Source organism: Juglans regia, chromosome 10, assembly GCF_001411555.2.
Source record: "Juglans regia cultivar Chandler chromosome 10, Walnut 2.0, whole genome shotgun sequence".
Classification (NCBI taxonomy): domain Eukaryota; kingdom Viridiplantae; phylum Streptophyta; class Magnoliopsida; order Fagales; family Juglandaceae; genus Juglans; species Juglans regia.
This window is the reverse complement of record NC_049910.1, coordinates 36065967-36080794: the sequence shown is the minus strand read 5'-3', so window position 1 is coordinate 36080794 and position 14828 is coordinate 36065967. Positions and strand designations below refer to the sequence as shown.

Sequence of the window (14828 nt, the reverse complement as noted above, 5' to 3'; positions counted from 1 at the left end):
TCATGCTGATGGGTCTCCATTGTAGTATCAGACCATATTGTAGACTTATTTGATCCCTGGTCCGTGGAAGTTGAAGATGATTCCAACGAGCATCCATCGATGGAGCTAACTGGTGATGTACAGGAAGTGGAAAGCTGAAACCAAATTTACACACACAAGAGATTTGATATCAGTTGCAGAGTGATAGAATTTGCTATGTGGAGAACAATAAACTGTGGACTCAGTTGTGGTAGTGGGACTGTAGGAGAACTTTAGGGACATTATTGTAATTTTCAAACAATTTTTAGGGACAAGAATGCCCAGGCTTACGTGGGCAGTCATCAATTGGGGACTGTAAGCAGACGGACTCTTAGGTATAAGACTTAGAAAGGTTAGAGATTTAGAAGTGAAAAAAGGAAATCAAATAAAAGATAAATTTTTTATTTTGAGTAATTAATATTGTTTTTATGTATATGCAATAAAAGATGAGTTTACTACCTACAAATTTATGTAATGACTTGGATTAAGATGTCCTTTTACAGATTCCATGTTGGATTGAAATGCCCTTATTATTGACGCTAATGGGAAGAATGTGCCCTTGCAAGAGACTCGGATTAGTCTAAAATGCCTATGTCACATATTTGAAATTCTCGTTCACTTTCACAAAAATTTTCATCTCATCTCATCTTATATCATCTAATCATTACAATTTTTTCAAATTCTCACACAAAATAAAATAAACAATTCAACTTTTTTAAATCTCAAAACAAAAATAATATTGAAAAATATATATTCTAATAATATTTTATTCAATTTTTAATTTTTAATTTTTATCTCAATTCATCTCATCTCATTTGCGAAAACAAATGAAGCTTTAAAATACCCCTATAATAAATCAAGTTAGACAAAAACAATCATGACACAAATCAAACTAGCCAACGATAGCTAGAAAACTCCAGAACCAACTTCATCTTCATTTTTCCACACTAACTTTATCTTCATTTTCCCGTTTTATCTTCATTTTCCTGCCAAGCTTCATTTTTCACACTACATTTATTTTTCCATCCTACCTTCGTTCTTACATCCTACCTTCATTCTTCCATTCCACTTTCATTTTTCCATTATACTTTCACTATGCTTACCTCGACCATTTCACCTCGACCATTTTGCTCGCTCGAGGTGCAGACACTCTTTGCTAGCTCAGGGGTGAGTACTTCTTGTTCGCTTAGGAGTGCTCACCCCTGAGTTCGAGCACTTTTGCTTGCTCTGTATGGGAGCTATTGTTGCTCATCCCTGGGTTCAAGCACTCCTTGTTTGCTTCTGGTCTGAGAACTCTTCACTCGCCTTAGGTGCGAACACACCCGTGCAAGCACTCCATGCTCGCCCTAGGTTCAATCAATTTTGCTCGCACCGTAGTGAGAGCATTCTGTGCTTACTCCGAGGTGCGAGTACTTGCCATTACCCATAATGTTTTGAAAACATCACCTATTTTTTAGTTTTCTTCAAATTTCAAATCATCTTTAGACGAGGAGCTGGGCACGTGACCTCCTAATAGTTCAAAAAAAGAAAGAGACAAGTTTAAGACCATAGAATATTAGGATCCATTTAGCAACACAATTATTCTTAAGTATTATCATATATTTCATTTTCAAATATCACTCAAATACAAAACATTTTTCAATTTCAAATTTTTAATTTTTTTTGTCAATAAATAAAATTTTTTGATCATAAGAATAGTCAGAAACTCAAGTACACGAGTCATATACAATAGCAACACCCAGGAGTTCTTCAAACTTTTTATCTCATAATTACCTAATCATTATAAATTTTTCAAACTCACAAACAAACAAAAAAAGTAATACTACTTTTTCAAATTTTAAAACAAAAATTATATTCAAACAAAATTTTAATTTTATAATATTTTTATTCAACTTTTTATCTCTCATTTCCTAAAACTTAATAAAACATTTTAACTCAACTATTTTATTACCATTCACAGACATATTAAGATATTCTAAATATCCAAACGGGCCCTTAAAATAACATTGTTGCAAGGAAACGTGCAAGTTAAAATCCAAAGGAGTGATTGAATCATATGTTTGCTCACTTTAAGTTAAAATCAGGTTAAATGCCACTCTATTTGATGAGTTGCATTCATGACATGCATTTCTTTTCATGTCCTCTGCAAATGTATATATCTAGTTAATTAAGCACTAGCCTTATCATGTACTAAAATTCTCATAGATAAGGGTATGTTAGGAAATATAACTGTTCTCAAGTATTCTCAAATATTTTCGGATATTTCCTTTCCAAACATCATTCAAATACAAAATGATTTTAATTTCAAATCTTCAGTTTTTTCTTATATATTACCTAATCCTTATAACTTTCTCAAACTTCTAAATAAAATACAAAAAAACTCGCTAACGGTCCGTTGTAGCAAAGTAAGCTAAAAAAGCCATTTCTATCTTATTAGAAAAGCCTAAGGACCTTGCAATCTTTCTAAAGCACCAACGAACAAGCAACGGCGCGAAAGGCGTTGCGTGTTAGCACTGCACATCCATTTTCTTGCTGCAACGGCTTATAAAGCCCAATTTGTTGCTTTGTTCTATAGTAAGGGGCATTTTATTGTAGGATGTTCAAAACAAAAATAATATTAAAACAATTTGTTAACTATATAATATTTTTATTTAATTTTTTTTCTTTCATTTCTCAAAACTCAATAAAATATCTTAACTCAAATTATTTCACTATTATTCATAAATATACTAAGATATTCTAAGTAACTCTCAAGTAACATGAATAGTGAAAGGAAAAAGTGAATAATTTCCTGGTTTAATACAAGTCAGTTATCTTCTGCTGACTGTGTTTCCTAATATGGAGTTTTAAATTTAATTAAAGTAAGCACTCTCAATAGATTAGTCAAAACTAAAAGACACTTTTAGCTAATGTAAGGTGAATTTGACTTTGGCTATTCCATTCACATTAAGTCTCCACATTGGAATAGTTATTTTTTTATTATATAACAATAAAATAATGAGATGAATTTAGCTTTGACTATTTTATTCACATCAAATCTCCACATTGAATTATATATTTATTTGTTATATAGTAATAAAGTAATATTAATTTAAAAAAATATTTAATTTTTTTAATTATTAATTTATTTAATTTTATAATATTTAATTTATTTAATTTTATCCAGACACATGAAGCCGTACATTATTAAAAACTTAGAAATATAGCATCTTATATTCATGACTTATGGTTATCGATGCAGGCCAATGCCACCATGACAGTATATAAAAAGGACATCACAAAAAGGAAAGGAAAACATTCATGCACAAAGTCTTTCATAAAAAGCACTTACTTGAAGATAGTTGTGATGAGAAGAAGAAAGAGAAATAATAATAAAATATAAATTTGATCTATGTACAATAATCATCAAGTTTGGAGTTTATTTTGGAAGTTATTGTAGTTAAAGTCCAATTTTTTAGGCTTTAGCTAATCTATTTTAGTCGGTTTTTGTTGTCTAATAGCTAAATATATGATGGATTTAGCTTTTAGCTAATCCATTAAGAATGCTCTAAGGTTTCAAATTCAGCGGACTTTTATTTTAAGCAAGAGTCTTAGGATATGGGGAAGTCTTGAGGTTTATTTTCTTTTTATGAAAAATTATGCAAATAAAAAAAAAGTTGCAAAAAAAACAAAAAAGAAGAAGAAGAAGAAGAAAAGAGTTACTACTAACAAGGTAATCATTTTGCATGTTAATGATGCAGATGCTCAATGGGCATGATGTATTGAGAAATGGCACACATACATGTATTACAGCCCCACCATGGTGACTTGTTTACACAGGTTTGGCCTAGGAGAACTTCTTTGGAATCATTCTATGTTTTATTTGGCTGTTTGTATACACAGGTTTTAATGTAGTATTTTGTTTACCTATTTCATGCAGGGTGAGTTGGATTAGATATAGGTTTTTAGATTTCAAATATTATCAACAACATAAATAAAATCACCTTGACAATGACTAAAGCATGTATCCTCTGCACTTTCCGACATATAATAGAGATTCAAGTATTTCAGAAAATGCAGGAAGAAATTGGAGATGAAGAAACTTCATGACAAGAGAGAGTCAAGCAAGTTAACACACTCTTTGGTATTCTTTCTTCCTACTCCCATTGAGTGAAGTGCAGTGTTTGCAGGAAGGAAAATACTAAATGTACTCAAGAAAAATTTACAAAAAACTTACTTCTCGACATGTCGGTTATTGATATGCTGAAAATCATGAAATTTGAAAGAAAACTAACAAAATGAGTCTTGTAAGTAAAAGTGTAACTATATGTAACACTACTCTTTTATCATTTAATTGAATAAAAAAACATAATATACATCGTAAGGATTTCCAGTGTCTTTGTACAACACTTTGTAGATTGACAAAAGAAAAATGCAAAATACATGTCAGTAGCTGATGAGTTAGTATTTACTTCCCAATTTTGCTAAATCTTTGGTAACAGAAAAGCTTACAGGAATCTTATCCCGGCAGGTTCAAAGCTGATCTGTTGCTTTAAAACCAGAACCTTCCTTCACCCTTTAAAGCTTGAATTTTCAAACCAACCTCAAACAATTTCATTTTGATATATCCACCCTTGACTTCAAATGCACAATCCGGAAGTTACACCTGATTATTTTGGAAGTCAAAATGCAATGACATATGATTTGGAGTTCCTTGTCCATCTCACCATGAAGAGAAAAAATTGGGTTAGGGGGATTCTTTCTGGCTTTGAGATACCACCAGTTGGGGAGGCAAGAGGTTCAGAAAGCTCCCCGATACAGGTTGACTATTTGCAGATGTATCAGACGTTTCAGATGTTTCTGACGTTTCAGACTCACCCTCTGTTTTTTATAAGAAGATGTGAGAAAACCCAAAATAAAACTCTTGCCAAAAGAGAACTGCAAGTCAGTTATACATACAAAATGGACACCTATAAAGATGATTACAAAAAAAGAGTCATGGAGTATAAAGGGGTTTTAGCCTACCAAAAAGTGACTTAATAGATGGTCTCCCTGCTTTGCTGGTTTTCTTCTTCAACTCAGCTAAAGGAAGGAAAAAGAAAATATCAGCTACAGAAAAAGGTAATTGCCTAACAAAATACCAAGTAAAGAGAAGCAACACTACCAAATGACCATATTTCTTGTTTTATTTTTTTATGGGCAAGATGAGTACAGCTCAGAAAATACAAGCTACAAGTTCAAGGGGATTTGAAATTTTTTTTTATTGGTAAACAAGTTTTTATTGATCAAAAGAGTAGGCAATAGCCCCAAGTTCAAGGGGATTTGAAATTAAAGGAACGAGACCATGGTTAATTAATCCCAGTTTGTCAATTTGAAGAAAAAAACAGCCTGTTCACACAAAAAACCACACAGCGTAGCGTAATAACAATAACAACCAAAACATACCCATCCAAGATAGCATCTACAATAGAGAAAGAGACATTTACAACTTCACATTGACACCCCCTACCCTATGTTATTGCTCAGACAAACAAAACATTACACAGCTACTCAGAACTGACACCTGTACCAAGCATACTTAACATGGATAAAATAGAGAAAAGGACATACCCATCCCAGGAACTTGATAGTCATTGACAATTTCAAAGTTCTTATACGTGTAACCCACAAAGTTGAGGTCCTTGGATGAGAGCATCTGCAAAGAAAGGATAACAATGAGAATAAAAAGGGAACTAGAAATAAAAATCATAACAAATATGATTATGCTAACCTAAAATCTTATTACAATCATATCCCAAATAAAAATAATCAAGATGGCCCACTTCCTAGATCATCAGCCTATGAAGCAATTGCCCAAAGCCATACAGGCTGCAATCAGGAAAGGGATACAGGGCGGACCCGAAAAAGTGAAGTTGTGGAGGCAAAATTAAGAAAATAATTTTTTTTTTTTTTGCCCCCGCCGGGGGGGGAATTAATTTTTTTATAATTTTTTTCTCATATAAACACCATTGAATTTTTTTTTGTGATTTTTAAAAATTTTGGAGGGGCTTCAGGCTCTAATGTAGTTCCATCCCTGCAAGGAAAGAACTTCCTTGGCTTTACAATAGACTGGTCATTTACAGGGCAAAATTTGCCAAAAATACACTTCCATATACATCAAAGCTTAAGCTTCTCATAGGAGAAAGCAGAATAAAATTAGGACTAGAATGATTTTTTCTTTTTTGTTTAAGTAGCAGAGGACAAAGAAAGCTCAGAGTTATTATTAAAAACAACAATAAAAGTTTTGACAAAAATTTTCTAATCATGTGCCTCTTATCATTTCCTAATTTCCCGATCCTGCCAAACTTAACTTAAATTCATACACAACATTTATAAAAACAAACGACAAACATCCCTAGTAAACCTAGCCAGAATAGCATGAGAACTCAAACTGTTCCTTGATAGAGCAACTGCAAAGGTACTAGTGGACAGCATGTTATAGTACCAAGAACACAAAACTATTTACTTGATTGATCCTGCAACATGATTATATGCATTTTTGCCAAATCACCAAGGCAACAAGACCAAACAAATAGGCAGTGCTTCTGCTTGCACCAAGCTATGAATCAATGAATGACAAACCCCGGAAGCAGCATTTAATACTCAAAGAATTACCTTTCTCCACGGACCAGCTTTGTTTGAAGTCTGATTCTGGTTATCTGACTGAAAAAGAATAAGCAAAAGAAAATATTAGCAACAAGAAGCCCATACATAAGTAGCTCCCTGAAATTAAGAATAAATCAAAAAACACCAATACCTCATCAAACTTTTCAAAATTTTGAGTGTCCAACTCATCATTGACCTCAGGAATGAATGCAGCTTCCATGTGATATATCTTCTCCCAATCAGTACCATCAAACCACGGATGAACCTGAAGAGAGGAAACAGCAGGGAGATAATTCCTATTCTAGCTTATGGAACAAATCCAAGAATTCAAAAAAGGGCACACTATACAATACCTTTATTTCACTGGCGCCTTTTGATCCTAACCTCTGGCTTACATTACACAGGAGTTTACTGATAAGATCTTTTGCCTCTGGAGATAGCTTTGCTTCCTCAGGAAACTTCAAATGAGTTCTCCAATTTACTATCTGCATAAAACAGGGAAGAATGGAGACATCAAGGAAATAAAGTTTCCACTTCCAATACAATATTTATTTTTACTTTTTTTGGTGGGAGAGAGAGGAGTTGTTTCCACATGACATTAAACAAAAATTTATGACATGTCAATACTTCTCTGCATGTATGTGGGTTATGAGATGAAACATTACTAATTGCATGCAGAACCAAGAACCACTAAGAAGGAGTCATTCTCATGGAGAAGGAATCAAATTATAAATCTGTTGCAAAATATACAAATGCACCCCCATTGAATACAAATTCACTTCTTCAGAATAAAGGGTTGTTTTAAGGAGAAATTTTGCTGACTCAACTATGGCTCATTGGCTCTGCAAAAAATTCAGGATTATTAAATCTTTTGCATAGTAGGCTTGAATTAATCAAGCAATTAATTAAGCCTCTTTAATCAAGCAATCAACCACACTACATTAAAGAGTGAAAGCAATCTACAGACCAGTTTACTTGATAGAAATACTAAGGGTTCAAAGAGTGTGTGAAATTTCGGATTGTGTGCTAACTTGAATGTATTAAAATGCAGCAAGGCAAGATTGTTGCAAGAATCTCAGTGGAGAAAGAAAATTATATAAAATTGACCAAATGTCACATAAAGTTTCTATACAAACTCCATCCTTTTTATCTTTCAAACCAGGAGGATTGAAACATCTATGAAAGAGAAATACCTTTCTACACGTTGACATGGGATCATCAGAATAAAAAGGCGGGTACCCCACGAGCATTTCATACATAATAGCCCCAAGAGACCACCTGCACATCAATAAAACTTATTTTTGGCCTTGATACAAAAATTTTGGCATCCCTAGACTTTGAATAATACATGATCAATCTGCATTAACTTGGTGATCATAGCCTAAAAGATATAAAGAATTGTGAATACCAGCCAAGTCACAAAATTTTATCAGCAAAATGCAAACAGACTCAACTGGTATTTTTGGGGTACACAAGACTCTAAATTTCCCGGGTAAACAAGACCCATTTTGACCTGTAATATTGAATTCATTAATCCAAACACCCATTACAGAACATGCACGATACTTACCAATCACACTCCAACCCATATCCTTTCTTCAACAAAACTTCTGGAGCAATATAGTCGGGTGTACCAACAGTAGAATAAGCCTGCAGTGGCAAATTCCAACAGTTACTAAGAAATAATAAAACCTCTGACAATGAGACAGTGGGCACAAAATTGTGCCCTAAAACATGTGAAAATAGATGGACCCCCCCCCCCCAGTGCATGAAGATAAGTCCTTCCAATCGCCAAACAAATGGAAACTTTTTCATTGGTATATCACAAAAACACAAACACACAAAATTTTGAACTCACAACCGCACCCCCACCCCCACCACAGTTCAGCTCATTATCCCAATCTTATAGGGGAAGTCCCATATGAGCTATAGCTAATTGGCACCAAACAATTGGCAAGTAGTGACATCATGCCCCTTTTTGGTAACATGCCATTATTTCGAAACAAAACAGGAAAAAGAAAAGAAAAAAAGAAAAGGAGGGGGTTAGAGAGAGAGAGAGAGAGAGAGAGAGAGAGAAAACTTACAAGTGTTCTTCTGTTCTTTTGCCAATGCTGTACTTGCTCTTGTTGTGTGCGTTTTGGAGCTAGAGAGCGTTCTTCATTCTGTGCAGCCCCGTTATGGTTGTTCCCTATCGAGAAGTCCTGCTCTTGGAGTGTACTGCAGTCTAATGGTTTACATAGTCCAAAATCTGACAGTCTCAAGTGCCCATATTTATCAAGAAGCAAGTTGTCGGGCTTGATATCCCTGAAAGGTATTTCACTAACAGGCTTAATCTATGTGACATGAAAAAGCTTAATATATGTTTGCTGTCCAACAAAACAAAATCTGCTGACCCATTTCAAACTGCATGCAAACACAAGGCATTAAGTGCACAAACCTATGGATGTAATTGCGTTTATGGATTGATTCAATTGCCAGAACTGTTTCCGCCACATAAAATCTGGCTTCGTCTTCAGTCAAGGTGTCCTTTCTCATGAGTAAAGTCATCATATCTCCCCCAGGTAGATACTCCATAATCAGATAAAGAAACTCATCATCTTGAAAAGAACAGTAGAGTTTGACAATGCAGTTGCTATCAACCTCTGCAAGCAGATTCCTTTCAGCCCTCACATGCTCAACCTAAAAGGACAAGAAGCCAATTGGTAGTAAATTTAGCATACATGTACCATAGTGATACCATCTGGCAGGACAGATAAATGTATACCTGGCCTCTACGAAGCATTTCTGATTTCTTAAGTTTTTTCATAGCATATACATGACCAGTTGCCTTCTCCCGGCAAACTCTAACCTGCAGCAGGAAAGCAAATTTTACACTACCTGATTTACAAACTTGCAGCTTATTATCAAATACCAATATAAAGTTCTAGAGGGAAATGAAAGAGGAGCAAAAGAAAAAGGAGATAGTCAACATCATCTACATCTCTTCCAGTCCAGACAATGACACCTAAGTTCTGCAATTTCACAAGAGATGCATTTTCGTAAATTTCAGATCTAGGTTGTTTTGAGTCAAGTTTGTTGGGGGTTTGGTTATAAGTCTAGCTTACTTTGATTCCTGTTAGGTTTCCTTTTATTAGTTGGACATTAGTCTTGTTTAGTAATTAGAAATCTTTGTCTTTTCCAATTTCAGATCTAGGGATTATGCTTCTATATAAGTGAACCTTGTTATAAGAATTAGAACTCCTTGACCAGTGAAAGTTACCACAAGATGACCTATGCCAATAACTTCCCAGTGGCAACACTCCCACAAGCAAGAGGAAGAAGGGGACAAGAAGAAGCAAAGGCCCTGCTAATACCACAACATACGCATGGAGAAAGAGAGAGATGCACAATCACAAAGTCCATGAAGATGGAAAGAGCTCCAATACGAAAGAAAACAACAAGGCATGCTATATCTTCTGTACACGATGCAGTATTTAACTAATGTAAATATCAATAAAAAAAAATAGACAGTTTTTTTCTTTAATAACAATGAAAAGCTGGTGAGCCAGATCATGCATAGTAATTAAGAAACAAAATACCTCTCCAAATGCACCCTTTCCTATCATTGTTAGCAGCTCAAAATCGTCAGCACCCATTTTATGCCTTTGAAGGCGCATGTACTCAGTTTCCTTCTTCTCCAAAAATTTAAGAAGATTGTTTTGATCTTCCTCGGAGACATCGGCATCAGCCAACTTCTTTTCCAGTATAATTCGCCTGTTCAATGAAAGTAAAATTAGAAATCTTTTTTCTCTCAAGCATCAGAGTTTCAACTCTCTAGTTCTATTCAGGAAAATATTCTTCTTGATAAGTCCCTTATTAAGTTTATTAACCAGAGATAAAGTGAAAATTTCACTCTGTAATACTTTATTAAAAATAAACACTGTGCAAATGAAAATAATACAGCAACCAAAGGATAGAGAATAGTTCTATTCAGGAAAAGATTCTTCTTGATAAGTCCCTTATTAAGTTTATTAACCAGAGATAAAGTGAAAATTTCACTCTGTAATACTTTATTAAAAATAAACACTGTGCAAATGAAAATAATACAGCAACCAAAGGATAGAGAACGAAACCACTTGTATAACACCCCCTAAATCTCACGCAGGATCATGGATGGATGATTTAACATAAAGGTGTAAGAGTATCAAGTACCATGTTGGTTCTTTACTAGGTGGGATTGGACTTCATATGATTCTAAAAACTCTAATGGTAATATTGACTAGACTTTTGGAGTATAAGCATAGGTATAGCTAGTGCAGTCCTTTGGGTCAACACAGTGGGTATTAGAGCCATCCCCAACCAAAAATGTGAGACTTGAGTCATGTCAAAATGAAATGGCCTAAAAAAAAGATCAAGGACCCAAATAGGGGGAGATTTTAACATCCCACATCTATGGGAGGGTAGTGAATGAAGCCCACGTAACCCGAAAGGGAGACATTCTTTTATATAATGGTTCCAATGAGCTCCAATTATAACTTTGACTACAGCTTTTGGCGTATAAACATAAATGTGGCTAGAACATTCATTGGGTTCTTACAAATGGTATCACCAATTTAGTAAGATTATGTGGTGCAGGGACGTTCAGTCATTGGCCTTGAGCGGAGGAGGTTGTAATGCCATGCTAAATTCCATATTGATTCCATAATGGGTGAAACTAGACTTTACAATGATTCTTAGGAGCTCTAATTGTAATCCTGACAGGCCTTTTTAGAATATAAACATAGAGTGGCTAGCACTGTCTTTGAAGTGTTACAAATCATTATACTTAACACTAAACTGCATCCAACGCTATTGTCTCTTCACCCCTGCATATGCTAGAATATGACTTAAGGAGGAAGAAGAAAAAGGGTGCTGCTACCAGGAATATAAGAACTACTGATAGTTGACTTACCTCTACCAGTTTCAGCTGACTCCCTCAGAGCCATTTATAGCCTTTACTGCTAAAGGCTCTACTTTTCTATTACCATTTATAACCTTGACTTACCTTTACTTCTGGGAAGGAAATTATACATCTTCTTGTAGCATCACTATGCTTCAAAAGATAGTATATAACCCCAATAGTGGCTGGGGAATCAATAGAATTACCATCTGATAATAGTGAGACTAATCCTCAAGTAATAATGTTTTCTAGGACATAGTACAGGCAGTCGAGGAAAACTAAAAACTGATTAACCCTTGTCCCAATTAATGAAAGAAACAGAAACACTTTGTTTTCCTAAGAAAAACAGAAAAAACTAATAAAAGAAAAAAAGAAATGGCCATGGAAACATGCAATTCACTGTAATCTATTACCTATATAATTTTTTAAGCATTCACTTTGTATTCTATTGCGCCATCGCACTATTTTATTTTATTTTACTAACTTATTCCAACCCTTCACATATTAAAATGACATTTCATTGTATTGTCTTTATTACCGCAATAATTCCACTCGGTTTTTTGAAATTAAGATTAGAAAAAGGATTGAGAAGAAAAAAGGACATTTCAACTTTTAGTGGTTATTGATTTTCCATTATTTATCTCTTTGACTTTCCAACACTCAACTCTTATAACGTTCTATTATTACTTTTCCAGTATGAAAAAAAAAAAATGTTTCATTTTATTGTAGTTATGGACTTATCATTATTTACTCACTTGGGCTTCCTTGCCTCTTAATTATTCTCGCAGATTGCACGGGTCGCCGACTAGTTATGTAGACAATTTTGAGGTTTTGTTTTTTTGAAGTTAAATAGGCATCAAAGTGATACAATATCGAAAAGCAAAAAAAACTTCTGCACTATGTATTTAAAAGGGGAAATGAACCATACCGCTCCTTCCTCTCCTGCAGGTTCTTCATTTGCTCCTTGTAATGGTTTTCAATATACTGCTTTGCAGCCGCAACCTTCTGCTTTGTGACATTGGAAAGTGCTTGTTCATCACCCTGTGCATCCGAATCCCCCTTCCCTTCACTATTAGGCTCCTTCTTCCTGATTGAACTCCGTGACTTGTCCCGCGGTTGAAACTTCTGAAACCAACTCCTTGCCGAATCCATTTCCTTGGTTGCAGGTCCAATGGCTACCTCAAACTACCAGATTCCATCCTTCTACATAACAGCATGCATATAATCGAATCTCCTCCCAGACCCACAACTATTTGTCCCCAGATGCTGCAATACTCAATAGCAAGCGAGCTGCATTGTTCAAACACAATTAACCAAAAACCAGGCACTAACATTTAATACAAAATAAAATTTCCATAGTGCAATTCTACATAAGCATAGAATGACACGCATTAAAAGAATCAATATTTTAACCCCAAAAAAAACCATATAAAAAGAATCTCCTAATTTCATCACAAAGAAAACAAAACTCAATGTAATTTTCTTCCTATTACTTCTTCAGTTTCAATTAATTAGCAAATATACTAAGCCTCCATTTCCATGGAATACCTTGAGTTCATCACAATAACAACGCATGTAACTCCTTAGAATGCCTTGATTTCATATTTTCCACCAAGAAGTAAATTTTAAAAGCTCCAAAGCAAAAATATCCAAAACAAAAAAGGCAATAAAAGAAAAGAACAGACAGAGGTGCTGAGAATTCGGATTACCGCGGAATTAAATTGTGAAACGAATCAAAAGATACCCAAATAAGAAATATTAGTGTGATCCCGCGAAACCCTAGAGAGAAAATTGACAGTCATTCCGGCATTCTCGGATTGGCTCGGCTCGAGCCGCGCCGATATTTTTTATATACGTTTTGAGATCTTTTTTTTTTTGTAATTTTATTTTTACAACTTGTTTTATAGTTTTATATTCTCGATTCATTGGATCTCACGAGAAATCGATCCCAAGGATTCGCTGTAAAAATTCTAAGTTGAGCCTTGTGCGAACTGCGCTTATCACTTTATTCAATTCTTTTAAGATATAAAGAAAATTATGGAAAATCTTAAAAATATGGGTGGCTCTCCCCCAAGTTCATTTTCCTTTTTTTTTTTTACATGTATTTTTTAAAATTTTTAAATATTTTTAAAAAAATAAAATCATAATATTATTAAAAATTAATTATTTAATCATTAAGTATAAAATTTTTAAAAAAAAACCAACAATAGCCAAGTAGCTTTTTTCTAAAAAAAATTATTTACATCAATTTACTGTTGACTGCATCCTCAACACACTTAGTGTGTTGTGTTAAAAAAAAAAAATAATAATCACGGTGTGTGGAGACACTGGAGAGTGCCGACTGATGTATAGCCGGGTTCTTTTTCTAAATATATATATATTTGATATGATTAGTCAAATCATTTTTATAATTAATTTTTATTGTATCGATATACATGTATTTTTTTAAAAAAAAACTTAGGTTTTTACTGTTTTAAATATAAAAATCTATATTAAATTGTCTTAATTCTGTTCGATAACTCAAAAACTAAATTACCTAAATATGTCCAACATTAGTACATTTAGTTTTTTTATTGATGGATGGATTTTTTTTTTTGTAATTATTTATCTCAATAAATATTTTTGAAATAATACTTACATTATATATGTTGGTGATTATCGTTCTTCCAAACTAAATATTAAAATAGATAATAATTTTGAAAGATATTGATCCATCACATGTTGTAACAACGATAATCAAATGAATTTTGAGTATTTTTGTTCATTTTTTTCTAGGGAAATAAAAAAGAATTACGAGAAGTTACTATTATTGGCTATGTTTTTTTGAGTCTTTGAACATTATACCATTATATGTTTTTTGAGTGATGATATCTACACAATATATTTCACAATATATATTTTAAAATAAGGGCATTTTTGTAAAATAATATTACTTTTATAAAGTATTTTACTAAATTACCTTTCATTGAAAAACATGGTTATGTAATGTGTTGTGAAAAATAATTTGTATTTTTCATTTTTTATTTTTTTTAGGGTTAATTCGATTTATAATTTTCTATTACATGACTAATTTCTATTTTTTTCATGTTGTTTTGCTTCTCTTTTAATGTAGTCTCCATTTAGAAATTGTATATAGCATTGCTATTTTAGGGTTCATACACTCATAACCAATAAAAAATATTTAAAAAATATTTGAAAGGAAAGGGAAAAAAAACACAGTTGCACTAAGAGCATATTTGAGAGACATTCCATTTCCAAGTTCTCCCTC

At 33.5% G+C, this 14828-nt stretch overlaps 1 protein-coding gene across 2 annotated transcripts; it reads right to left on the bottom strand.

Annotated features, from left to right (window-relative positions):
• Positions 1-4321: 4321 nt before the first annotated feature.
• Positions 4322-13386, bottom strand: LOC108982626 (serine/threonine-protein kinase 38-like). 2 transcript variants are annotated; one of them, XM_035695327.1, is made up of 14 exons: positions 13270-13386; positions 12489-12850; positions 10221-10395; positions 9407-9490; positions 9080-9321; positions 8727-8946; positions 8213-8292; positions 7836-7920; positions 6996-7127; positions 6794-6907; positions 6652-6699; positions 5608-5692; positions 5023-5079; positions 4322-4878 (listed from the first exon to the last, which is right to left on the bottom strand). In XM_035695327.1, exons 2-14 carry the CDS (start codon positions 12710-12712, stop codon positions 4745-4747), a joined length of 1680 nt encoding a protein of 559 aa, XP_035551220.1. In that variant the 5' UTR covers positions 12713-12850; positions 13270-13386; the 3' UTR covers positions 4322-4744. The 2 variants fall into 2 exon arrangements, with proteins under 2 accessions (XP_035551220.1, XP_035551221.1); XM_035695328.1 differs by lacking the exon at positions 13270-13386 and adding an exon at positions 13109-13219.
• Positions 13387-14828: the final 1442 nt, after the last annotated feature.

What these genes read in the sequence shown, in the direction of transcription:
- LOC108982626 (XM_035695327.1), bottom strand. Translation starts at nt 12,712, where the DNA reads ATGGATTCGGCAAGGAGTTGGTTTCAGAAGTTTCAACCGCGGGACAAG. An exon ending in GAAAGGGTGCATTTGGAGAG is followed by an intron (nt 9,491 to 10,220) that starts GTATTTTGTTTC and finishes TTCCTGCTGCAG; the next exon opens with GTTAGAGTTTGCCGGGAGAA. An exon ending in AAACGCAATTACATCCATAG is followed by an intron (nt 8,947 to 9,079) that starts GTTTGTGCACTT and finishes AATACCTTTCAG; the next exon opens with GGATATCAAGCCCGACAACT.